This window comes from Malaclemys terrapin, chromosome 8 (genome assembly GCF_027887155.1).
Source record: "Malaclemys terrapin pileata isolate rMalTer1 chromosome 8, rMalTer1.hap1, whole genome shotgun sequence".
NCBI lineage: Eukaryota > Metazoa > Chordata > Testudines > Emydidae > Malaclemys > Malaclemys terrapin.
In genome coordinates, this window is record NC_071512.1 from 15,070,289 (window position 1) to 15,097,538 (window position 27,250).

General features: G+C 39.8%; 1 protein-coding gene across 1 annotated transcript in view; it reads left to right on the forward strand.

The window, feature by feature from the left end:
• Nucleotides 1-9,214: 9,214 nt before the first annotated feature.
• Nucleotides 9,215-27,250, forward strand: part of RAD50 (RAD50 double strand break repair protein) — a 44,419-nt gene continuing 26,383 nt past the window's right edge. The window contains exons 1-12 of the mRNA XM_054037738.1: nucleotides 9,215-9,293; nucleotides 12,323-12,505; nucleotides 13,250-13,333; nucleotides 14,400-14,551; nucleotides 15,371-15,556; nucleotides 15,705-15,909; nucleotides 19,250-19,378; nucleotides 20,860-21,025; nucleotides 22,478-22,671; nucleotides 23,918-24,124; nucleotides 25,852-26,034; nucleotides 26,268-26,425. Coding sequence (XP_053893713.1) covers nucleotides 12,377-12,505; nucleotides 13,250-13,333; nucleotides 14,400-14,551; nucleotides 15,371-15,556; nucleotides 15,705-15,909; nucleotides 19,250-19,378; nucleotides 20,860-21,025; nucleotides 22,478-22,671; nucleotides 23,918-24,124; nucleotides 25,852-26,034; nucleotides 26,268-26,425 — 1,793 coding nt within the window. The 5' untranslated portion in view covers nucleotides 9,215-9,293; nucleotides 12,323-12,376. The remainder of the gene's footprint in view (nucleotides 9,294-12,322; nucleotides 12,506-13,249; nucleotides 13,334-14,399; nucleotides 14,552-15,370; nucleotides 15,557-15,704; nucleotides 15,910-19,249; nucleotides 19,379-20,859; nucleotides 21,026-22,477; nucleotides 22,672-23,917; nucleotides 24,125-25,851; nucleotides 26,035-26,267; nucleotides 26,426-27,250) is intronic.

Below are 27,250 nucleotides of genomic sequence, written 5' to 3' on the forward strand. Positions count from 1 at the left end.
CGAAGACATAGTCCCTGCCCAAAGAGCTTACAATCTAACACAGTTTGACAATAAATATTAGTCTGGAATTATATAAAATATATACATTCTGTTTCCACAATAAATATGTTGACATAAATATACAAATGTTGACATAAATATACTGTAACAGTGGTTTTCAACCTGGGGTCTAAGATTTCCAAAGGGGTCCACACTTCAATTTGAAGTTTTGTAGGGGTCCGCAAATAAAAAAAGGTTGAAAATCACTGTGCTATGACATTAATACAATAAATATAATGAGCCATAATGGGTGCCATAGAAATGCAGTTGGGTCCTGATTCAGGAAAGTACATTGACATCCATGGGAGTTAAAGGTAAGTATTTTCTGAAGTGCTTTTGTGAGTTGAGGCTGTAATGATTAGGCCAGTTTTTATTATCTGTTTTCAAAGATGTCGACAGACAGAACTCTGAATTCGACCATCTAATATGCATTTTAAATCATTTTCATTTACAGGATTTAATTATGACCATTTTAAAAGATACTAAATACTATAGTACCTCAGGAAAGAATAAGATGGAATTCATTATTTTAGTTGCCCATTTCATTCTGTAGCATAGTTTGAATGCTCTGGCTTTATATAAATATAAAGGCACCCTCTAAAATAATAAAATAAATAAATAAATACATACATACATAAATAAATGCACTATAAATTTAAGTTACAAACATTTGGTATGTTTTAGATACTCACGTTAACATTGTGTGTGTCTTTATGTATTTCCATGGTAATTTTGCAATATTTTCTTAAGACTTAATAATGTGTTACCTAAAACATACATCCAACTAGAATGTGTTGCTCGTCTCAGTTCATTGGGATTTGATGCAATTAAATTCATTCAGTCTTTCAAAGAACCCTTTATAGAATATCAATGCCCTCCTCAGTCCTACTTCTGTTTTCCCACAGCTTTTAGATGGATTTACCTAGAAAAATTAAAAAGTTATTATTTGTGCTTGCTATAAGCAATCAACATTTTTAAAAAAGGAAACATTAGTTGAAACAAAAAAGCAGCATAAATTAAGAATGACATTCAATGTAAATTTTTCAGTAGGGAGAGAGAAATCATCTACATAAGTGAATAAAGAAAATAAGACCTGGGAAAAACAGGAATGTTTCTATTTGGGTTATTTTGTGTGTCTGTTTCACGGGTTTTGGTTGGCTATCACACGTCTTTTTGGTCTTTTAGCTAATCTCAAGTGCACCTTTAGTTTAAAATCTAATACATCTTTTAGGGGACTAAGGGTCTGATCCAAACCCCATTAAATTCTATGGGATTATTCAAATGCCTAACGCTAAAAATGTGCAAAAGTGCTTTGCTGGATGGGAGACAGAGAGCTCAGTACTTTGCAGGATTGAGCCCCTAAAGAGTTTACAATGATAGTTGAGGACAAGTTGGAACAGGTAGGAGAAACAAACAAGTGGGGCGAGAGAAGAGGCTGGTCAAACAGTGATATAAATATGATTTTGTATAGACTAGTTGTCTGCACAATTCGTAGGTACTGAGGATGAAATTCTGTCCCTTTGTAGTCAACAGGAATTTTGCCATTGAGTTCAAAGGGGCCAGGATTTTGTCCAGATTTGTTATGGTTTTATTAATGCAGACAAAATAATCAAACCTGTAGTAGTAATCTCAGGTTTCTGCCTGTGTAACCATTATCAGAAACATACCAATAAACTTACTTTATCTCCTTTCTCTAATCTATGCATCAGCTGCTTCATATTGAATCGCATCAGACGAAGACGTTCCTTCGCCTTTGGCTCATCGTTAAATTTTTCTGTTAATTTTTCCAGATATTTCTCAGTATTACTGAGGTAATCATGAGCACATTTGCACTATAATATAAAACAATGACAAAATTATATTCTACTCAAACAAATTAAATATTAATCACTCACATACAACTCAGTAACCAACTATATGCACTGCAGTTCACATGCTAGACAGAATAAAGCCCCAAATCTGCAAAGATTTACTATGTGTGCTTAACTTTATGCACATAAGTAGTTCCATTAAATTCAGTGAAACTACTCACATGCAGAAAGTTAGGCCAAGGCGTAAGTATTAAAAGGATCAGGGCTTTTGAGGCTCCGTCTTGCTCCTACTAAAGTGAATGTCAAAACTCTCATTGATTTCAGTGGTAATAGGATCAGATTTTTCAGGGCATTGTTTAACAATTTATTGTCCTCAACATTATTGACATTAAATATGACCCTGGAAGTCTACAACCATTCAATTAAAGTGTAACATAATAATAATAATAATAATAATTAATAATAAACATTAATAATTAATTAATGGAATTTTTTTAATATACTTGTATCTCAGATGATAAACCTTTCAAATATATAAACTGCATTTAATCTATAGTAGTCTATGTTAATATAATCTTTCTACTAAACTACAGTACATATCTTCTACTGTCACTGAGTTCTCTTCTTTTTAACAGTGTGTTACAGATAAATATCAATAATTTGCATTAGATGGACTTCCATAATATGAAATAATTATAACAATAAAAAAGCTTTTAAAAAAATCTTACCTCATTTTTCTTTAGTATTGGAAGAAAGATCTAAAATTTAAAAAAAGGAATATTGTAAACAGATACTTTTAAATGTACATTGCCATTGTTCATTATATCTAGCTTCATATCATCTTCATCTACATTTCTATTTCTGAACTTCCTTTGGGGAAGCAATTGCCGCATAGACTTCAGAAAAGGGTTCAACACAAACTACCTTGAACATTCAATTGTAATAAACAAGAAACCATATCTGTAAACCAGAGTTGAAAGCCGCGAACACCAACTTTATGCTACGATGCAAAAAAGCAAAAGAAAATGAAGGGGAAAAGTTACTGGCCCACCTGTTTTTTTGTCAAATTCACAAAAGCTTCCAAGTTTTCTTTAAATTCTTCTATCTCATTGCCCGCAGAGAGTGATAGGCAACAACTCAACAAGAACAAACAGAGGAACAGCATTTTCACTTCTAGGGAAGCTGATATCTGATTCATGCATTTTTGACATCAGAACCTGTTTATATATACTCACCTACACCTTGAATATTGACTTAACTGTGTATGATAAAGGGAAAATTTTCTCATATACTATTTTTACATATTGTGGGAGGCCTCACTGTGGGAGCCGGGGATTTCCTTTCACTCTGACATCAAAAAGGGAAAAATACCTTTGCAGATAAGATTTGTCAAGATACCAAAAACTTTTACAAAGGAAATGTAAGTATTCCTCATGCTGTTAAATATAGATGTGTGATTCTGCCCTTGCTTTCACATCACAGACGTCACATTGGAAACCTGGACACCTGGCGAATTCTTGTGTTTGGTTTATTTTAGATGAGATCCTCCATTCAATGGGAGATTTGATTGCTGGATCAGTTGTAAAGCTGGTATTCTTCCTCGTAAATAATAATAGTTCATTTTAAACACCCAAGAATCTCTGAGCATTTTATAAACTTTACTTTATTAACCCTCAACATCCTTTGTGAAATGTACTAGGTATTATTAACCTTACAGATGGAGAAACCAAAGCACAGAAAGGGTGAATTGACCAAAGTCAACTAGCTAATCCATGATAGAAATAAGAGTAGAAATTAGCAACCAAAGCCCCCACTCTCCCTAAAATGTGTGTGTAGAGAAGTCTTTCAGTTTTTCAAGGGAAGGTGCATGTGCTGAAAAAACAGTGGAGTCTGCATAAAGAACAAAAACTACCTTAATATGTTTGCCAAGTGCTTATTAGAAGACAAAAATTGGTCATAAAAAACTTGCTAAAAAAGATTAAACACATACTTCTGAACAACAGGATAGAAGAGTCACCTAGTTTCTGTATTACAGAAGGTACTCTGAACTTTTCCCTACTTTATAAAGCCCTTTTAAAGGCAACAAAAGATGTATGTCACATAAACAAGTCAGCCCTCCATACAGAGGCAGAACTTATTTTCTGGATACCGTACTAATTTTATGAATATGAATAGATATGCTTTGTCTTGCAGAATATGGTGGCTAAAAAATATTTAAACTTAAAAGCTATGTTTTTGACTCTCCCGATTAATTCTGAAATTCAGCAAAATAAAGATTCACTGAAGCGCAGAAACTCATTAATTGAATGAAAAGACCTTTGGGATTCTTAAAGATAGGAGTCATTGCCTACACCATTGTCCACAAAGAGGATATCCTAGGCTCAGCTAGAGGTAGAGGGACAAAAAGAGGCAGTAGTAGGTTTGAGCAACTGGCAAGGAAGACAGAGATCAAAAACATTTTCTCTGGTTAGAAGAGATTTCCTTTTCCCACAGTGTAGAGCTGAAACAGGAACTGGTGTTAATTATTTGTTTTAATATTACAAATAAAATAAAATGTTTGTTCTAGACAGATGGGGAACAGGTGCTATGTCACACTTTATTATTTATCATCATCATCTGAATTATAGTAGCATCTACAATGTGCTAAGTGCTTTCCAGACATTTAAGATGCTTGCCCCAATTTGCTTACAATCTAAGATGACTAGCATTATATGGGGCTTGTGGGAGAGGGATAAAATGTGCAGTATTTTTTGAATAGATATAAACTAGCCTTCTATCTATCCATCATCAGTTGGCATCATGATAACAACGGGTCTTGAAAAAGAATTTGAAAGAAAAGAGGGTTGTAGCATTATGGGTTCATAATGAGATGGTGTGGAAAAATATGCAAAGACAGCTGTGGAACATGAGTTTCCGTGGACCTCTTCTCCCATTATGATGTCTCTAGCCTATTGGGAGAAAATCCATATCTAAGTCTTTAATTATCCATATTATTTAGTGCAAATGTGTGATTGTTATGGCTTTCAGGCCATACTCATCATTGTGGCGGTCTGAAATTAGGGGCCACAACTCCACATTAATGTCTTGATATGACTACAAATCTGTTCAGCTTTTTAAACTAAAAACATTTCTGGAAATCTGAACTCTGTTCTGAGTGCCAGCCAAAGGAGATTCACCTGCAAAATTCTCTGGGAGAGATGAATTTTGTGGCAATAGAATTACATGGGGGTCTTGACTAAGATATTTAGCAATTCCCCTTTGGATAGATCAGGAAGCAACTTTTAATTGTTTCTAATTTTCTTATAATTTAGTTGGGTATATGTTTGTTTTCAAAATAAATAAATATACTAATTTTTTAGTGAGGACTAGACACAGAGAAAATTTTAAGTTGTGTTTGTTCAGTGATTTTGTTCAGTGATGAGCTACAGAAATCTTAATTTTTTTCAGTGGAAAAAGTTGCTGAGGTGTTTTTGTTTTATTTCCTTCTCCAATAACCCAAACATAGCTCCACCTTTTTTTAAAACATCACTTTTGGACTGAGACCATGAAAAACTTCAGCCCACAAGAAGACTTTCAGAAAGTTATGAACAAGTAAAAACAGGGATTTGTAATGGAGGTGTTATTGTAACCACAATTATAGTGTTTAGGAACATAAAGATTGCCAGACTGGATCAGACCAATGGACTCTCTAGTCTGGTATCCTATTTCCAACAGTGGCTGATACTTTTAACATCTTCAGAGGAAGGTGTAAAATATACATAATACACAATTAAACAATAGTGTGCCTATGGAGAAAATATTTTCCTACTTAAGGTGGTTAAGAAAAGGCTATCTATCTAGGTTTTCATACTGCAGTAGTGGTATTTTAGCACCTAAATAATACAGTGATTAGTGTTAAATAAGGATGTAAGAGACAGATACTTGTACTAAAACATGAGGGTTCAGATCCCTTATAATTATTTATTCTATGTAATGTAACTGAAGGTATTCTTAGTCCATCTTGTTTAGGTTCTTATGCTATGCCCACCACTATGACATTACTCATCTAAATGTTTGATCCTTTTTTGAATCATATTAAATCCTTAGCTTCAATAACACCCCATGGCACTGAGATTAATAAATTAATTGCACAACACTAATCTCTAAACACTATTTATTTTCCAGGTAGATTTAAAGGACAGGTTGTTTTTGTCCCTAAAATTAAATTTTAAAATAATAATCCTACAGTAAGATACATTGCTATATTGTATCCTAATCCTACAATAAGCACTAATATTTTAAATGGGATTTTTATGGCTTTTGTATGAATTTATAGACTCCTCATTCAAGTTCATAAATCGCCAACTCATACAATACTGTTTAGACTACAACCTGTAACCATTTCCTGGCTCAAGGTTGTCACTGAGGGAGAGCAGCTGCATGGCTTACACTGACATCAGCGTCATGGTACAACCGCTGCTCTGCCACGGATGTGCAAGCTCAGGCCATGAATGTAGAAAAAAGTCCCCTCAAACACGTGCAATTACCACGAATATGGTTGGGATTATTTTGCCATGTAAGGTGCATAGCTCAGCTCTGATGGAACTCTTACCCACTGACCTGAAACATCATTTATCTTAGGTTTTAACTGGAATAATTATCTTGACAGTACTGAAGTGCTGAATAGAGTAAGTGGATTTAAAAATAAAAACAAAAGACTGTGTTCTTACTCCTCTTTGGTTTGATCACTTGAACTATATATATATATATATATATATATATATATAATTATCAGCATACAACTTCTTATCTTAGAGACTTTCACAAAAAGAAGGGACTGTGCTGGATTCTGAAACTGGACAGACTAGAGCATATTCTGATCTCTAATGGGGGGGTGTCATAACCTAGGGCCAAACGCAGATAACATCTAGCCTTCATTTCTTTAGTGTGGGCTAACTGCTCTGGTGTCCCCGATGTGTGAGGTAGTCTTGGGGAGTGGGGGCTGTACATGATAAAATAATCTAGTTTCAGCCTATTAAGGACTTTGAAGATTTGGACCAAAAAATTAATATCAACCAGCATAGAATGCAGAGCACTTATCCAATGTATTCCTTGTGGCTCGCCTCACTCAGAAGGCTGACTGCTGTGTTTTGGACAACCCCAAGTTTTTGCCTGGCCTTGGTTGCTAAAGCCAAAGTAGTGAGAATTGAAGCCTAGAGGTGACTTGACATCAGGGAGGCAGCATGTACTGATCTAAAATAAGTTAGTTATTTAGACAGCTTTAATACACCCATTCTCAGATCTTCAGAGCTGGATTAAATAACTTCTTTCAATAAAGAGCACCCGAAGCGCAGTCACCCAAGGATGGCCCACAGTCAGGTGACCAAACTGCTGTAGAAAGCTGGTTAAGAAATTGTAGTTTTTGTGGGGGGGAAATATTTTTCACAATTTCTCATGATTTTTGTCTGTTGTTCTTTCATCTCCCCTTTCTCTTCTTCCCTCTCACCCCCCATTTCCAATGGTAACTTGGAAAAAGGAAAAAAGGGGGAAAGAAGGGAGTGAAGGAAAAAGGGAGAGAAGGGAGATGGGGACTGACTGAACAAATGGACAATTCAGAGAAGAACAAAAATTTCCCAACAACAATTCATTTAGAAAAAAGAGCATGGGGGATCGAGGGGGAGGAGGGAATGTTTAATGAAAAAGGTTGACATATTGCTGTATCTTGTACTGTTCCCTGAAGATCATCGGGGGAAGGGGGAGAATGAGGTAGTTACGAGGGGAACTAGGGGGCTGAGGTAGATAGCAGGGAAACTGATATAGGTATGGGGCAGATGGGGGTCTGAAGAGGGTGTCCTGTGGAGGCTGATATGCAAGGATCTGAGATGGGGATATACTGGGGTTTGATATGGGCATGGGGAAGATGAGGTTCTGAGATGGGTATGGATGGTTCATAGGGGCACAGGGGAGAGGGTCTGAGGTGGGTATTGTGGGGGGCTGACATGGGCATGGAGGAAGATGCGGGTTGTGTTAGGTGGTATAGTGGGGCTGATGTAAGTGTGGGGGTCCCTGGGGGAGGGGGTTTGAGATGGGTATACTGGGGTTTGATAAGGGCATGGGGAAGATGTGGGGTGTGTGAGGTGGTATAGTGGAGGGTTGATATGGGCATAGGGAAGCTGCAGGGTGTGTGAGGTGGCTATTGTGGGGGGCTGACATGGGCACGGGCTGAAGCGGTCTGAGGTGGGTATAGTGGGGGGTTGATACAGGCATGGGGAAGATGCGGGGTGTATGAGGTGGGTATAGTGGGGGCTGATGTAAGTGTGGGGGTCGCTGGGGGAGGGGGTTTGAGATGGATATACTGGGGTTTGATAAGGGCATGGGGAAGATGTGGGGTGTGTGAGGTGGTATAGTGGAGGGTTGATATGGGCATAGGGAAGCTGCAGGGTGTGTGAGGTGGCTATTGTGGGGGGCTGACATGGGCATGGGGAAGATGCAGGATGTGTGAGGTGGGTATAGATGGGCTGATGTAAGTGTGGGGGTCCCTGGGGGAGGGGGTTTGAGATGGGTATACTGGGGTTTGATAAGGGCATGGGGAAGATGTGGGGTGTGTGAGGTGGTATAGTGGAGGGTTGATATGGGCATAGGGAAGCTGCAGGGTGTGTGAGGTGGCTATTGTGGGGGGCTGACATGGGCACGGGCTGAAGCGGTCTGAGGTGGGTATAGTGGGGGGTTGATATGGGCATGGGGAAGATGCGGGGTGTATGAGGTGGGTATAGATGGGCTGATGTAAGTGTGGGGGTCGCTGGGGGAGGGGGTTTGAGATGGGTATACTGGGGTTTGATAAGGGCATGGGGAAGATGTGGGGTGTGTGAGGTGGGTATAGGGGGGCTGATGTAAGTGTGGGGGTCGCTGGGGGAGGGGGTTTGAGATGGGTATACTGGGGTTTGATAAGGGCATGGGGAAGATGTGGGGTGTGTGAGGTGGGTATAGGAGGGCTGATGTAAGTGTGGGGGTCGCTGGGGGAGGGGGTTTGAGATGGGTATACTGGGGTTTGATACGGGCATGGGGAAGATGGGTATACTGGGGTGGGTATGGGTGGCTGATAGGGACACAGGGGAAAGGGTCTGAGGTGTATATTGTGGGGGGCTGGCATGGGCACGGGGAAGATGCGGGGTGTGTGAGGTGGTATAGTGGGGGCTGATGTAAGTGTGGGGGTCGGTGGCGGGAGACTGTCTGAGATCGGTGTGGGAACCATTGGTGCCGGGCTAGGCAGCGGGCCCGGGTGGCTGCATGGCCCGCACAGACCTGAGGAGAGGCCGCGCCCTCAGCCCGGCCACACACAGCTCGGCCCGGGCGCGCTCCCTTCTTGAACTGGGCGGGGGGCGGGGCCGAGCTCGCTCGCGCTGGAGGCCTGGCGCCAGAGGGCGGGTAACAACCAGCGTGAGCGGCGCTGCGGCCTGTTGTGAGGTGACCTGGGGCGCGGGGGTCTCTGCTGGGGGCGCCGTGGCCTGCTCGGGCTGGGTCTGTTTCCTGAGGGAATGGGGAGCCCTGGGAAAGGCAGGTGAAGGGGAGCGCTGGGCGGCCGCTCCCCGGCCCGGCCCAGGCGCTAGCTGGGCGCCGGCCTGGGGTATGATGTGTCTGGAAAGGTGCGCTGGCGTCCCAGCCCCCGGTCAACGCCACACCCGGAGATGCCCCGACCCCACTCCCTAGAACCAGCCTCCCTCTCGGAAATGCCCTGGGCCCACCCCCTAGAACCACTCCCGCCCGGAAATGCCCCGGGTCCACCCCCCCATCCTGCCACCCCCTGGGAATGCCTCATGCCCACCCGCCACCCTGAGAAATGCCCTGTGCCCACCCCAACCTGCCACCCCCAGAAATGTCCCGTGCCCAGCCCCAGACTCCATCATCTCTGGAAATGCTGCGTACCCACCCGCCACCCCCAGAAATGCCCCATACCTACCCCCTAAACTGCCATCCCAGAAATGCCCCATGCCCACCCCCTAACCCGCCATCTCCAGAAATGCCTTGTGCCCTTGCCCCCAACCCGCCATCCTTGGAAAATGTCCTGTGCCCACCACTATGTTCCCCACACACCATCCCTAGAAGATGCCCCCTGCCCACCCCCACCTTGGTAACTTGGCATCCCTGGAAATTACCCCACCCACTAACCTGCCATCCCTGGAAAATGCTCTGTGCCCACCCCTCCCCAACTTGCCATCAGTAGCAAATACCACATACCAACTCTTATCATGATAATCTGGAAAATGCATTGTGCTCCCGCATAACCTGCTCTCTCTAGAAAATGTCTAATGCCCCCACTCACCCTGCTAATCTGCCATCTTGGCAAACTAGCTTGCACCCACAGCCAGTGTCCTAATCTGCTATGCCTGGAAAATTTCCACCCCCAGTATGGAAATGTGCCATTTTAGGGAAATTCCACTAGCCCACTACTATTTGGTGTCCTGCTCTTTCCAGGAAATTTCCTGTGCCCACTCCCAACCAGAGTAACATACTAGAATGTTCTAGGGCAGGGGTCGTCAACCTTTCAGAAGTGGTGTGCCAAGTCTTCATTTATTCACTCTAATTTAAGGTTTTGCGTGCCAGTAATACATTTTAACCTTTTTAGAAGGTCTCTTTCTATAAGTCTGTAATATATAACTAAACTATTGTTGTATGTAAAGTAAATAAGGTTGCAAAATGTTTAAGAAGTTTCATTTAAAATAAAATGCAGAGCTCCCCGGACTGGTGGCCAGGACCTGGGCAGTGTGAGTGCCACTGAAAACCATCTTGCATGCTGCCTTCGGCACGTGTGCCATAGGTTGCCTACCGTGTTGTGGATAGGGCACTGGACTGAGATTCAGGAAACTTGTGTCCTGTGTATGACTCAACCATTGTCCTGTACTATACTGTGATCTTGGGCAAGTCACTTCACTTTTCTGTGGAGCAGTTTCACCTCATATTGGTCTATCTTGTCTAGATTGAAAACTGTTTGCAGCAAAAACTGTTTCTCGCTATGTGTTTTTTCAGTGCTTAGCACAATGAAGCCCTGATCTTATTTGGGGTTTCTAGGAGCTACTGTAGTATAGATAATAATCTCTGGAATTGAATAATAATAATAAATAATCTGTGGAATCAGGTGCGATCTGTTATTGCTGAGAAATGTCTTTTTTTCTACTCCCCATCTGTTGCAGCAGTAAATTGCCTGTCATGGGAAATAACCTTTAATTCTCAAAAAATACCATGCTGCAGTGATCACTGACAGGGAATGATGCACAGGGCAAATTGCTCCATGCCTCACCTAATGAAATAACAGCCAGACAACTAAAATGCCCATCTTGGTTTCATCCAGCAATTCCTTTCTCTGTGTTCATTATCAATAATCTCTTTACTCTCTCTCTGTCGCTGGATTGTTGCCTTGGGGACGTCCGCTCTTGTGCTTATTTTTCTTAAATTGTAAATAAATCATATTGACAAATATTGATAGGTAAGAAACCTCCTGCCCCTAAATACTATGCCCCACCATCTTGTAACAGCTCTATATGGGCTGATGACCCTGATTTTAGTTCCACTGATTTCAGTAAAAAGAACAGGAGTACTTGTGGCACCTTAGAGACTAACAAATTTATTAGAGCATAAGCTTTCGTGGACTACAGCCCACGTCTTCGGATGCATAGCATAGTGGGCTGTAATCCACGAAAATTTATGCTATAATAAATTCGTTAGTCTCTAAGGTGCCACAAGTACTCCTGTTCTTTTTGCGGATACAGACTAACACGGCTGCTACTCTGAAACTGATTTCAGTGAACTCCATGTGGCTGCCAGGGCCAAGCTGCATGACTGTAGCATTGTAGGTCTAGGCCTGTAAATCTAGCAAAGACAAAAATATCTCATAGCACTAGGACCTCATGTGAATTAAAATGTTGGATTGTGGGAAGGGGTGTTGGGGAAGGAGATTACTGTAGAACAACATGAAAGCCAGTCCATATGTGCTTGAGTTTTGATACTGTGTTTGTACAGCAACACCAAATTTTGAAATTTTTCAAGAAAAAGTGTTAATTTCTATAACTTTTTCTTATTAACACCTTTTAAGCAAAAATATCAAAATTATAAAATTCAATTATAGTTTTTACTATAGTTAATTCAAGATATTTCTTTTACTAAACACTCAGGAAATGTTAGACATTTTTAGGCTGACCTTAGTTGTTTAGTTGTAATGGAGAATAAATAAAAAGTGGTAAATTTCTTAATTTACCATTCTATATTTTGGTTGGCTTTTCACTGTAAAAGAGAAAATATCATCTAAACCAAAAATAAGATTTTCATTACAAAATAATTTAAAGGAGTGTCTATAATCCACACCATAATCAAATAATCTTTGCTCTGCTTTCTTAAATTACACACTACATACTTTTTTTTGATAGTACAAGATTTTTGGGGAGAAATGGGATAATGTTTGTTACCTAAATCATCACTAAATTTAACTGTTTATTTTGTAGGCTTTTGAAAATTAATTTTTGAGATTCAGAAAAGAAGAAAAATATCCTGCAGAAATGTCTAAGATTGATAAGATGAGCATCCTTGGAGTGAGGAGTTTCGGGGTAGAGGACAAAGACAAACAAGTCATCACTTTCTTTAGTCCTTTAACCATTTTGGTGGGGCCAAATGGTGCAGGAAAAACGGTAAGACTTTTGTACAGTGCAAACAGGCTTCATGTCATTATAAATAATTACAAACCCATACAAATGAGTGATCGTTTATATGAATTTATAATTAATGAAATTATAAAACCTTAAACAGTTTGCATTTTGTGACACTTGCATAATTTGTGCTCCACTTTCAGGCTTGCATTCTGCAACGAGCTCTGTGTAGGCCCAGGATTCTGCCTGCATGGTGCTCCTTGCAAGATCAGACCCTTAGTTGTTTTACAAATACCTGTTTATGCACTAGGTATTAGAGCCATGGAAGTTAGAGATGAGAAAGATCTGTTTAGTGTTTCTCAATGGCCAGTCTGTGGACCGGTGCCAGTCCCTGAGATCTCCCTGACCCAGTTTAGGAAGGCAGCAAGTCAGTCCCTGGTATCCAAAAGGTTGAGAAACACTACATTAGATCATCTAATCGATCTCCTTGCCAATGCAGAATTATGCCATGTTGTACATGTACTAGTGTTTTGTCAAATCTAATTTTTATCCTCTATTGATTGGACTATCTCCACTTGAGGGACTGTTCCACAAGCTAAGTAGAGCTATTGTCATGAAGCTTTTCCCAATACTCAGAAAGAACACTTAACTTGATTTCATCCCATTATGTTTCTCCTTTCTTGGTTCTCAGGTATTTACAGACTGTTACTCTCTTCCCTCTTTAGTTCATCTTTTTACTTGCTCTAAATTGATATTACTGATACCTATTTATTTCCATTTCTGTAGACTATCATTGAATGCCTTAAATATATTTCCACTGGAGATTTCCCTCCAGGCACCAAAGGACATTCATTTGTTCATGATCCAAAGGTACGAGTCATGATGGCTAGCTTGTATGTCTAACTGGTAGTTGATACGACAAAATATTAATGAACACTGGAGTGTGCCAGAAATGGGGGGAGTCCAATAAAAGTTAATTATTTAAATCATCCATTTTAATGTAATACAAAAGCAAGGATTGAAGTTGCAAGGGAGAAATTACAAGAAGTGAGTTGTCAACCTTAAATTTCTTGGTCGTCCTTTTTCTCACAATCGTAACATTACAAACTAGATTATTTTGTAGTTAAATTTACCTTTTAATTTAACTTTATGTACAGTATCGGAGATGCTAAATTGTTTAAATCTTTCAAAAAAAAAAAAAAAGCCTAATTCATGTTAGCAACTGTATTTAGTTTCAGTGTGAAAAATATCTGTTTCATTATTCTCTGGCTATATGTTTTATAAGTTTTAGTTGCCAGAAATACTTATACAAGAATAAGTAACATGTGACCTGATCACTTTTTATATTGTCTTTTGGTACAAAAGGTCTGTTAAATAGCGGTTTGGTATTTGGTATTTTCTTAGTCAGTATTGGTAAATTGATAGTTTTAACTGAAATGTTTTGAACATGGACTATTCCTTCCCAGTTACTGATACACTAAATAACTAAGATTTTATGGGAGTAAAATGTGGATATGTTGCATATGAGTTAACCTACAGTATAGAGCACTGCTCCCTGCATGATTTAGGCCCGGATCCTACAATGATTTGCACACTATGAGTAGTCCCATTGACAGAAATGAATGTTTGGTGTCAGACTTTGAGGAGGTTATTTTTCTGTTCTGTTTACTTGAGGGAAAGCTCTCTGATGATGATCATTTATCAGATGGGTGTGGGGGATAGCCAAAGTGCGAGGTATGCATAAGAATCCTGGATAATAACCTCTAGGCCAAAAAAAGATTTTGGGTGAGATTCTAGCCTCATTGAAGTCAATGGCAAAACTCCTGTTGATTTCAGTGGAGCCAAGATTTCACTTATGGCTTTGGAACATATGTTTGGATGACAACAAAAGTTTTCTTTGTTAAATAAGTTTTCTTTTTTTTTTTTCCTGCCAAAGGTTGCTAATGAAACAGATGTCAGAGCTCAGATTCGACTGCAGTTTCGTGATGTTACTGGAGAGCTTATAGCTGTCCAGCGATCCATGGTTTGTACTCAGAAAGGCAAGAAAACAGAATTTAAAACTCTTGAAGGTATCATTACCAGAACAAAGTAAGTTGTATGTTTTTAAATATTGCCTCTTAGTTTGAGTGTCCATTTGTTTTGTCTGTATCTTTTCATGTAAGAAAAGAGATAAGTGGACAATTTATTCATTCAAACCTCTACCTACTCTTTCAGATTAAACTAAGTCTAACAAAAAGTTACATGTAGTCCCACTGCGTTGTCTATTTGTTTTATATGTTACAAGAAATCCCTAGATTTAATGGGTAAAACCTTCAAAATGGCCAGAGTCTCATTGGTTTTCCGTGGACATAGGCACCTGAGTCACTCAGTGATAGTTTAGTTCTGATGGTGGTGTTTATGCATTCACTTTATGTCCTGTTGGCACTAAAAAAGTCAAAGTAATTTGGTGGGGAAATAGTCCCATTGCAACTCATTCCAAGTATCTATCTGTTTATTTGACTCTCATCTCTGACTTTTTTTTAAAAAAAGAGCATTTGTTTTGCACTGATCACTATGATTTTTGCTCCCTCTGCTGGCTATGCAGTCATAGTTAGCAAATTGGTACTATATACATGGCTAACATGACATTAAGTTACAGAAAGATGGCTTGAAATCAGAGGAGTGCTGTATCAAAATCCATTTAGTTGGAAATGAGGTATTCGGAGTTAAAGAGGAAGAGGAGTGAGAGAAGAATGAGGGGCAAAAAACATATACTGTTGTAAAAATAATAATTTGTGACTTAGCATCAAAACAGGTTGAGTTAAAATGTTGGAATTACACAGAATGTTATTTACTTTAGAAAAAAATAACTGTACAGCAACCAATAGTCATCTTATTGTTATGCATTTTCTTAATCTATGTACACAGGCATGGGGAAAAGGTCAGTCTCAGTTCTAAGTGTGCAGAAATTGACCGAGAAATGATCAGCGCCCTTGGTGTTTCCAAATCTGTAATTAACAATGTCATTTTCTGTCATCAAGAAGAATCCAACTGGCCCTTAAGTGAGGGAAGGGCCTTGAAACAAAAATTTGATGAGATCTTCTCAGCAACAAGGTTTATTTCTTTCCATACCTAACATAATTACAGTAAAGTACTCCTTTCATTTAATTATAATTGTTTAAATGCTCACTAAAAATGTTCATTCATAAAGCTGCATGTGCCAATAGAATTTGCAATTTACACATGGTTTTCTTTTTGGAAGGTATATTAAAGCATTGGAAACTCTTCGTCAGGTACGTCAGAAGCAAAGCTTGCGGGTAAAAGAGTGTCAGACGGAACTGAAATATCTAAAACAGAATAAAGAAAAAGCACATGAAATTCAAGATCATCTTAGTAATAGGGAAGCCCAACTGGCTGCTTCTAAGGAAAATGTAAAATCTATTGAGAATCAACTTGATCCTCTAAAGGTAATTTTGTTTGTATGATCATGTAATTCAAAATTTTATTGTAATACTGTACATATTCACTAGGAGAGGGAGAGTAAAGGTTGCTTACTATGGGAATTTCCTGACTTTTGTGCGATTAAAATCTCTCCAATGTTGTATTATCAGGGGGATTTTTGTTTTTATTTTTCATTTAACCATAAAATTCAGAGCAGAATTTAAAGGCCATTTTCATCATGACAAATAATGAAATTGTATGAGTAGAATTTATATTCAAAGATGTGGTGGAAATTATCTTATCTTTACACCATCTTGGACCAATTTATTTTTTCTTATATTTAAATTAATTTACCTCCAATTGGGGATTTTCAGGCCAAACCTTGAAAGCCACGTGTATCTTTCCTCTCTTAAGCTGTCTGGTTTAATTAGAAAACTTTTGGGAAAATGCAATTTTCAGCATTTATTCAACAGCTGATTTTGGAAGATTGATTATACAACCTGCTTAGTGTCACAGGGTGGCATATTTTCTTATCTATTACCTTCCCCTCAGATAATATATTAATACTTGAATATATTGTCAGCAAAGCGGAGAAAAGCATCTATACAAAACCCTCTCCCTGCCTTTAAGTAAATAATACCTTGAGCCTGTATTTACCATGATGCCATGACACATTCCAGAGTTACAACCAATATAGATAAATGATAGCAATTCTTGTCTCTGTACCTCTTCCATTAGTAGTACTGGGCATGTTTTTCTGGGATACCCTAGTGCAGAAGTTTTTAACCACAGTATGCAGAGAACTGAGTGCTAGCTATCTTTAAAATAAGTTAAAATACATTGTTTATATATTGTGTTGATTCTACATAGACAGTCAAGTCAAGTGTGTTTATCTAAGCACCTTAACCATTCAATAGCTGAGGGAAGGTCGTTATTTTCTTACGCAAATCCATGAGGGAACCAAGTATCCCTTGCCAATGGGTGCAGCCTGTAAGTATGTGGCCTACATATTCTAACTGGTCACAGAAGCAAAGGAGGGAGTTACAGAAGCCTTACTTATCGTCATTAGCAGCACATCTGATCACTCCACATCTAAAGTGATTGAGCTTTATCCAAAGATGGTGTAGAAGGTCAAAACTAGATGGCTGGTCTGTTGGACGTGTCATAAGATAGTCATTGGCTATGTTTGAAGCTTGTTCTTACCCCCAATATGCCACCTGGATGTGATATTGAGGATCCTTAGGGGAATTGTCCAAGCAGGGTGCCAGGAGCTGAGATGGTGGCTCGGTGGATTAAACAAATCTTTAAACGGGTAGATATGGCATGTCTTGCACCTTAGGGAGCAGATTCTGCAAGGCTACTTGTTGCCTGATGTTAGGAGGACAATGTTGTCTTATGGTGCTTGTTATATGCATGGTTTCATTCAGCTGAGTGTCTTGTAGTCCTGTGTGAAGTGAGATGAGACACACCAGGGAACAATACTCTGTTACAGAATAGCACAAGGTAAGCCCAGGGTTTCTGAGTGTTTTACTTCTGGGGGAATTCTGTACCAAAAATCCAAAAATCTGCACCAAAAAATGTACAATTCTGCATATTTTATTTGTCAAAATAATGCAATATAATTACACCAGTTTCACTTATTTTGGTAATTTTTTTAAACTACCATACAGAAAAAAATCACAATAACTGTTCAGTATTTCCTAAGCACATGAAAGTTAAATTACAAATACTTGGTAATCAATACCTTGCATTCCAGTTATAATCCTGAATTTTCATTTAAATTACATTACTTTTATTTTGATGTTCTGTAAAGTAGAATGTCGCTTTAAATTGCTCACTTTCACACATGAAAGTCCATACAGTTTTGCTAACCATTGTCCTGCTTTTTTTTTTTTTTTAAATGGATAAGTAAAATAGATCCTGAGCTGTAATCTTACCCCGTTATGCCTCTCTGGCCAGTAGACCAGCCCTTAGTTGTTACATTTATGCTCTGCCTCAGAGACAGAGCCTGCTTCACACAGCCCTACGCCTCCAAGCCCGGGACGCAGCAACAGTGAGCGAGAGGGACAGAGTGAGTCTCTCTCACTCGTTCGCATGCAGGCACGCACCCAGCCCCACCCCCTTAACGTCTCTCCCGAACACACGCACACCAGCCTCCGTCCTTCCCCCTCCACAGTAATCTGCCCTCTTCTACTGGCTGCTCCCAGCAGACGCTCCTGGGCTGCCACGGAAGGGGCGTGTGTTCCCCACAGACTTTTTTGCTTCCCCATTTTTCTGTGGGGGAGTCAAGAAATCAGCAGAAGTTATGAATTCTGCGCCCCTCCAGGAGTAGTGTTTGTGCATTGGGTTCCCAGGTAGAACCAGCTAATTTTCTGATCAGTCTGTTGTCTTTATTTTCAGCAACGTTTTGGTAAGATGTTCCTTGAAAATCAATGTACAGCCCAGTGTAACAGCTAGATATGCAGGCTTTGGGTCATAGTCCAGCCTTTATCCATTCAGGAGGCTGTTGAGCAGTTTGTTGGCTTTTATGTGGTATAGATGGTAGGAGCTGGAAACTGTCTTTTTGGTACTAGGTTTAAGTCTCCATCTTTTACAATAGTAGGCCATCTCTTTCATGTCAACATTCAGCACTTCTAGGTGGCTGGAACCTGGCACTGTACTACCAGACATGTCATGGCATAGATAAAATGCTTGGCAGTGGTATTGGGAGTCATTTGTGAAGAGATTGAAAAGTGTTGGTGTTAGAATTGAGCCATAAGGTAAAACATTGTTTTGGGACCTCTAGGAGCATAATTTGAAATTACCAACTTCTCGGCAACAGTTCAACAGCCATGACAGCCCTCTTCGGTGGGACCAGTGACAGTTTGTATAATAGGCCTGTATACCAGATCATGTCATATGCAACAGTAATGTCTAGGAATACTGAACCTGTCTTTGGCCTTCAGAGCAGGCAGTTCCCAGTGTGGGTGGTGAGTGCAGCACTTGATCACAGGCACTGAGGTTTGGTCTGAAACCTGCATGATCTGCACTCAGGATATCATCAACGGTGGGGGAAATTCTCTGAAGAATAAGCTTTCAAATAGTTTGCTAATATTACTTTTCCATTTAAGTAATTACTGTAGTTGCTGCAGGGATGTTGTTTAATCAGGAAGGGGAGGTGATCCGCAAGGTGGTGTCTTGATTAATATGTGGGCATGGTATGAAAAGATTTGAGAACCCTTGTGTTAGTGTCTAAAATGCCTTATGAACTTGTAGGTGCTGGAAATGACCCATTTTTAAAATGCAATATATTTAAATAGAAAATTTGATTATAAGATCCATAAAATGTAGTGAAGCCAATTTACTTAAGCATTCTTTCCTTTTCAGAACCGTCTCGCAGAAATTGAACAGAATCTTGCAAAAGTAGTGAGACTTGACAACGAGATTAAAGCTCTGGACAGCAGGAAAAGGCAGATGGAAAAAGATAACCAGGATTTGCAACAGAAGATGGAGAAGGTTTGCTTTTTTAAATTCTGTGTGTCACCATCCTTCATCCTAAAAAATCAGAAGCAATCGTATATTTACTATAGAATGAACCATAAATTTTAAAAAACTTGTGTACCCATAGCCAGAACAGTGTATTTTTGTTCTGTTGGTTTTATTTTCCAAGCTTTTTTGGCCACAATTGTTGTAAAACTGAATGCAGAAAGGTGTGAATGTTTTTAGTGTACTCAATGAAGTATTCTTCAGTAAATACATAATATAATTTTTTTTTAAACCCCCCCACTAGTAAAGTCTCAATCCAGGAAAATGCTTAAAAATATGAACAGTCCCATTCAGTTCAGTGGGACTACTCACATTCATAAGTGTTTTTTCTGGATCGTGGGCAAAGTTTATAAAAACTCAGTAAAATAAAGTGCAAAGAAACTTAATGAAAGATGGTGGCTGTGGTTTTAAAATATACAGTTTGCTAGGAGTATTAGGTGGTTAAGTGTGGCTGACCTTCCTAATCAGTACTGTTTTTATTATCAGTCACCAGCATTGGTTGATGTCTTCTAGCATGCAAGATGCAATAGGTTGTTGTATAATGTAGTTAGGTTGTAATACAGATATCCATAAATATTATTCTGCGTGTATGATTTCTGAGCAATTTACAATGGCACTACAAAGTGAATTTTCAGTATGCTGTGGTTCTCACAGTGAAGAGCAACCAGACAGCCACAAGTATTAAGGAGTGGCCACTATCAGCAAAATGGCCCCTAAAATAAATGGTTTAAATATCACAAATAGCTGGTAGGATACAGTGTCATGAAGATGTATTTCTTTTTGATTTAGTAGGGAGAGGGGGATTAAAACTTATTACCTTTCCCTCCAAGATCTATGGAGTAGAATGAACTGCTCAGTGTGGTGAACAATGGAGTCAGCGATTTTATAGAGTAGTAATGACTTGTCATGACCATATGTAAATGGCATTAAGTGGCAATGGACAGCAGAGCAGCCCAAACTTGACCTATAAGTACAAGGACATCTCTTCTCATTAACATCACAAATCTTCTTGTTTTCTCTCCCCTTTAAAATAGCCAGTAAAAAAGTTAGTGGTTTTCATTATGTGTGTGCTGAATATATGAAATTATTTTGGCAACTAGAAAGAATTTGTCCAGGGCATGTATCACAAAAAGTATGTATCATATTGTTTTATCAGTATGAAAAAGGGGAATCCCTTTATTGGACCCAAATAATTTTACTTAGTTCTTGTGGCTTAACTCCTGCAATAAGAAGTTTATTCAAGCTAACCCAAAATACCTTTTACCACTGCCGTTTGAGTGGTCTTATGGTAAAAATTACAAATCAGATGATATTTTATCTTTTTTTATTTTATTCTGTGTTTAACTTTTGGAAAACGCATTATATAGTTTATAAGCATGGGCAAAGTATTTTGTTATAAACCAGTTTAAAAAGCTAACTTTTTAATGCTGCAGTATACTCTGACTGCATAGGTTTTTCAAGGAACAGATGACCAACTAAGAGATATGTACCAGAACCATCAGAGAACAGTAAAAGAGAAGGAAAGGAGATTAACAGACTGTCAACGTGAGCTGGATAGAGCAAGCAAAGAGTGTCAGAGATTCAACAGAGAGAAATCAGAATTGCTTGTTGAACAAGGTATAATAGGCTGATTTTTAAAAAAAAAATTAATGCAGAAATGATCATAGAATATAATATAGACACTTATAAAAGGATGAGTGACACAATTTCAATGTTTGAGCCAGATGAGAATCTTGAAATGTGGTATACTTATTCAGTTGGCTGCTTGTACAGGGGGTCAAAGTCTCATATTTGAACTTTGACCTTCACTATCAGAGATAACCAAAAGGTCACTAGTCTTCTCCATGGGATTTCAATTGTACAATTGCCCTTTTGCCCAATAATGTTGACATTGGTGCATTCATTCATTTATGGACTTTTTACGGAAAACGAGGCACCTTTGGCATTTCTGTTCTAGGTCACCAAGAAGTCATCAGTCTAACAATTTACAAAGCATATGTTTGGTCTGTGAGCTGGTTGCGTTAGCATGAGTCCTCCAGTTTGGAGGAATTGAGATCTGTCACCAATTATAGTTAATGGATTGTAGCCAAGAAAATTGTTGGGAGGGAAGTGAGTGCACCACATGTACCCAAAGGGTTGACTTCAGGAAAGTTGTATTTCATGTGATTTCTTTAAAATTCCCTAAATACCATGCATCTTGTTCTGTATAGCTTATTAATTATTTCAAGATACGTACATTACAAGTTTTATGAAAATATCTATAAACAGAAAGTGTTTGTTGTCATAAGTACAGTTATAATATTATCAATATGGAATAGTATAGGTAATAATGATTTTTGGAAAGATTATAAAATGGAACAGGTTTACTCTGGTAGTAAGAGCATGACCTTTAAGCGATGGACATTCCTTCTTGGTGTTGTGGTAATTAGCTCCTTAGCTCCTGTGTTCTTGGTTCAGACAACTACCAAAATTCCTTAATAGGACAAATTAATGTAATACACATGGTATGGAGGGAGGTTATTGCTTTTCTACTGAAAACAACTTTAAAACCTATATTCTGAATTTTATGTGGATTTAGAAAGAGAAGAAAGTAAATGTGAACTGGCAATTTTAGTGCAATTTTTAGAATTCTGTAATTTGAATTGGCTGAATGATTAAGGCCACAAAATTGGCACTTAGAAAAGTAAAAAATAATTTTAAATATTGGTGGCATCTTATCTCCTACTGATCTTCCACTGCATTCTTTTGCCCTGCCAACTAGAATCACTGCATTAGAATAAATGCCTTTTTGTTGAATTGGTTAAAGAAAACTTTTTGCTTTTAGATTTTTTTTTTAAATCTGTACAAAATACAGACTGAGAACTCCAATGCCTTGTTTCATTGCAAAGCAAGTAAAAGCTGTGATCTGCTGTTAATATTTACTAGTGAAAACTCTTCTGCCTTCATGGAATCCAAATGTAGGTGTTGTTGAAGTCTACAAATGGGGCCTAAAATAGGGGAATGATAAAATGTTGCAAAATGTGGGAAGCTTATTTTTGTGTGCGTGTGTGTACAAACATATTTGTGAAGGTCGTCTTCAGCTACAAGCAGATCGTCACCAGCAGGACATCAGAACCAGGGATTCATTAATCCAGACTTTAGCAGCACTGTTGGAATTAGATGGTTTTGAACGAACACCTTTTAATGAAAGGCAAATTAACAGTTTTCACAAGCTTGTGAAAGAGAGACAAGAAAGAGAAGCCGAAACTGCCAGTCAGTTAATGGTAAGATTTCGTCACTTGCTTAATGCAGTCTCATAATATCTGTTTTCATAATGCATGTGACTTGACAGCAGTAGAGTCATCAGAAGTTATGTTCTTTATTTCCTAGTGAAATGTTCACAAGGGACCTACATTACCATTATGTGCTTCCTTATCTCACAATTCTAATATTATACACACAGTTGTCAACAGTTTTTAGAATATGCTTGGTATTAGAAGATGCTTCTGCCAGGAAGACCTTGCAAGGACATTTTATATTGTTCGGGGGTTGTTGTTTTTTTTAAATTACGCATAGTGTAACTTATCATAAGCTCTAATGTAGTGAAAAAGCATTTAATACTTGGATTGTAAGTTCCTTGGGGAAGGCACCATCTTTTTGTTCTGTGTTTGTACTGTGCCTAGCACAGTGGGGTTCTGACCCATGACTGGGGCTCCTACGTAGCACCGCCGACTTTTCATTGCGCTGGCAGGTGCTCAACCCCTGGCTGTGCCCCAGGCCCCACCCCCACTCCATCCCTTCCATCAATGCCACAGCCCCGCCTCTTCCCACCCCTGTTTCACCCCCGCCCTGTCTCTTTCCACCCCCAAGCGCACCGCATCCTCGCTGCTCCCTGCTCTCCCCCCAGCCTCCTGCATGCCACGAAACAGCTGATTGCGGTGGATGGGAGGCACGAGGAGGGATGGAGAGGCTCTGATCGGCGGGGCCCGCCAGCAGACAGGACGATGGAGGGGTGGGACAGGTGCTGTATCCCACATCAGGAGAATCTAAATGGAATTTTTCAGTTTGTTCAGAGGACTGTCCAACTTCTGCTAGGATGGCTGACTCCCCAAACACATGGCTCCTTGGGCTGCCCGGCTTAGGAATGTCCTCAGGCATTAAGGCATCTGCAGCTCCCAAGCTCTCTGCCAGGTGAATTGCTGACAGGCTAGGGAAGTGGGTAGATGAGCTGGCGAGAAACCAGGCAAGTTTTTGTTGGAAACCTGCTTGGTTTCTGTCAAAAGATTTGTCAAAATCAACACTTTCCTGCAAAATAATTTGATTTTAACGACTCGGTATTTTCCAACAGAAAAACGTTTTGGTGGAAAATTTGTTCCAAAATATTTCAGCATGTTGCATTAGACAGGTGCCAATATGGTCATTGTGATTTGCTTATAAAAAAAAAAAAAAGTCTGTAGGGGGCTCTGTATAAATTAATTCAGCTGTAGATAATTGCTTAGTAACTGTTTTGGATGTTTTTTTTTTTTCCAGAGAGAATTTGCAGAAAAAGAAACAATGAAACAAAAACAGATAGATGAAATAAGAGATAAGAAAACTGGACTGGAAAAAACCATTGACCTGAAGTCAGACATTCAAAATAAGAAACAGGTTGAACTGAAGAATGTGAAATATGAACTGAATCAGTTGGAGGAGTCTTCAGACAGGATTCTGGAACTGGATCAGGAACTCATCAAGGCTGTAAGATTTTATATTTGAATAATTTAAATAAATACACAACAGAAAGCATATCCGGTTGTCTTGATGCTTTTGGTCACATCAAGTATTGCAGATGCGGACAGCAGTGACATAATGAAAAAACCTGATCACCCCGGCCATCCCCAAAAATCCTGAACCTATATCATATTCTGTGAGAGTAAACTATATTTTACTTGTTGGAATCAGGGACCAAGAAAAATAATGACTGAAATGAGCATGGTGCCATGATTTTCAGTTATAAACTTATAACAAGCCATCCCCATTCAAGGGCAAGTTGTCTAATTGCTGCCTCCTTACTTGTGCCTTTTTAGCCAAATGTTTATACTTTGCTTATAGCTGAAGAATTTAATGCAGCGTGGAATTTCTCCACATAGTCTTTCCCTTAAGGCAGGGGTGGGCAAACTACGATCCAGCCCAGCCCAGGGGATTGCCCCCTGTGGCGCCGCAGGCCCCGTGCCGCTCTCAGCAGCGGCCAGCCTGATGTCCTTGTGGCTCCTGGGTCTTTGCCTCCAGGCACCGCCCCCCGCAGCTCCCATTGGCCAGGAATGGGGAACCGCGGCTAATGGGAGCTTCGGGGGAGGTATCTGGAGGCGCGGCAAGGGCAGCGCACGAGGAGCCCTTCGCCTCCCCTTCCCCCCCTCCCCCCCCCGGGGGCTGCAGCGCTTCCTGGAGTGGCCTGGGACTGGGGACAGGGCAGGCAGCCTGCCCTGGCCCCGGTGCGCGCTGCTGCCACCCCAGAGCCCAAATCCCTCCTGCACCCCGCCCCCCAACTCCCTGCCCTAAGCCCCCTGCCTGCACCTTGCACCCCTCCTGCACCCCAACTCCCTACCACACCTCTCCTGCACCCGAACCCCCTGCCCTGACCCCCTGCCACACCCCTCCTGGACCCCAACTCCCTGCCCTAAGCCCCTGCCTGCACCTCGCACTCCCCCTGCACCCCAACTCCCTGCCCTGAGCTCCCTGCTGCACCCCACACCCCTCCTGCACCCCAACCCCCTGCCCTGATCCATCTCCCGCAGTCCACACCCCTCCTGCACCCCTGTCCTGAGCCCCCTCCCGCACTCCTCCTGCACCCCAACCCCCTTCCCTGAGCCCCCTCATACACCCGCATCCCTCCTCTGCCCCAATCCCTTGCCCTGAGCCCCTTCCTGCACACCGCAGCCCCTCCCACACCCCGCACTCCCTCCCACACCCCAACCCCCTGCCCCGGCTCTGCATACAATTTCCTCACCCAGATGTGGCCCTTGGCCCAAAAAGTTTGCCCATCCCTGCCTTAAGGAAAACTCTTAAATATAGTTTATCATTCAATGGATGCCAAAGAGCAAACAGGATGTGAATGAGGCACATTGAAGCCATGTTCTATCTATCTAGCACCTTAACAGGGGAATGAAAACTCATTTTTCTTCTCTTATATTAGCACCCATCAGGGTAGTAGATGAGCAGTTGGGGAGGCTGTGCAACCTTGTTGGAGTCTTAACATCCATGTCTTCCTTTCTTTGTTTTACATCCCTTGTTAACAGCCCCATTTCACAGTCTTCATCCTTCTGTATGGAGTCCTTTCAGATCACGTAATTGTCATTCCTTTATCCATCAGAGTTATATTGCTATCTCATTATCAGTCTGACTTCATTAGTCTTATTCTCTAATTGGCATAATTATAAATCACATTTTAAAAATAAATCTTTGGTTGGTTTTATTTTTCTGTTTAGGAACGTGAACTAGATAAGGCTGAGAAGAACAGCAATGTGGAAGCTCTTGAATTGGAGGTACAAAAACTTCAGAATGAGAAAGCAAACCTGGACAAGGTTCTTCAGAAATTGGATCAGGAGATGGAACAGCTAAACTTGCATACCAAGACAATCACCCAAATGGATATGTTGAGGAAAGACAAAGTAGCGTATTCCTTTTTATTTTCCTAGTATCTTCTTGTTAAGAAATGTACATGAATTTAATACCTTTCATTGAGGCTTTATGAGGAGCAGTTATTTCTCAGAATCTTACATCATTAATTGCATAAAAAATTCTTTGTGCCTTTGAAAAAAGATTTAACTTTATAAGTACACTGAATAAAATAACAGTTTGTGAATATAGAATAGTATATTTTAAGACTATTTTGTTCCCCAAGGTGGACAAAGAGGAGCAGATCAGAAAAATAAAATCTAGACATACTGATGAATTGACCTTATTGCTGGGATATTTTCCAAACAAAAAACAGCTTGAGGATTGGCTTCATGCTAAAACTAGAGAGATTAATCAGACAAGAGACAAGCTTGCCCAACTTAAGTAAGTATTCATTTGCTCGATTCTGGCTTCAGAATTAATTTCTGAAGTTAGTTCATTTTGAAGTTGGACAGTTTAATCCATTGTTTCTGTTCCCTTACTACAGTTATGTCTTGTTTGATTTATTATTGTTGTTATTTATTGTTGCATCTTAAAATTAATGCATATTTAAGGTCAGAAGGCACTGTTACGCTAATCTAGTCTGACCTTCTGCATAACACAGGCTAAAAAATCTCACCCAGAAATCTCTATATCAAGCCCATAATTTCTATTTGTAAAATTATTGAGGCCCCAGTCCTGCAGTGGGATACATATTGGCAGACCCCTTATAGCTGTGCAGAATCCAGTTGAAGTTCATGAGACTCCATTTGGATCTGGTTACAAGATTTGGGACTCAATGATACTGCATGATTCAGAAACATGAAATATAATGATCTGTCAAGAAATATACTTTTCTTAAAGAATAGAATGACAATATGATTTGGGTTTCTTCCCCTTATGGTTGTAGAATAATGTTTTATTCAATAATATAGGTCTGATTTTTTTATATTGGAAATATCCACGTACCAGGTACATTCTGTAATAAACTTTGCTTATAACTGTTAGGAAGCGATCTAATTTTAGAACTCCTAACAAATATATTTTTCCTTATGTAACTTAGCCCCCTTTCACACGGATACTTAAGCCAAAAGACAGCTCAAAATATTTTCAGAAAACGGGTTAGTATTAGGGCTGTCAATTAATCGCAGTTAACTCACGCGATGAACTCAAAAAAATTAATCGCGGTTAAAAAAATTAATTGCGATTAATCGTACTGTTAAACAATAG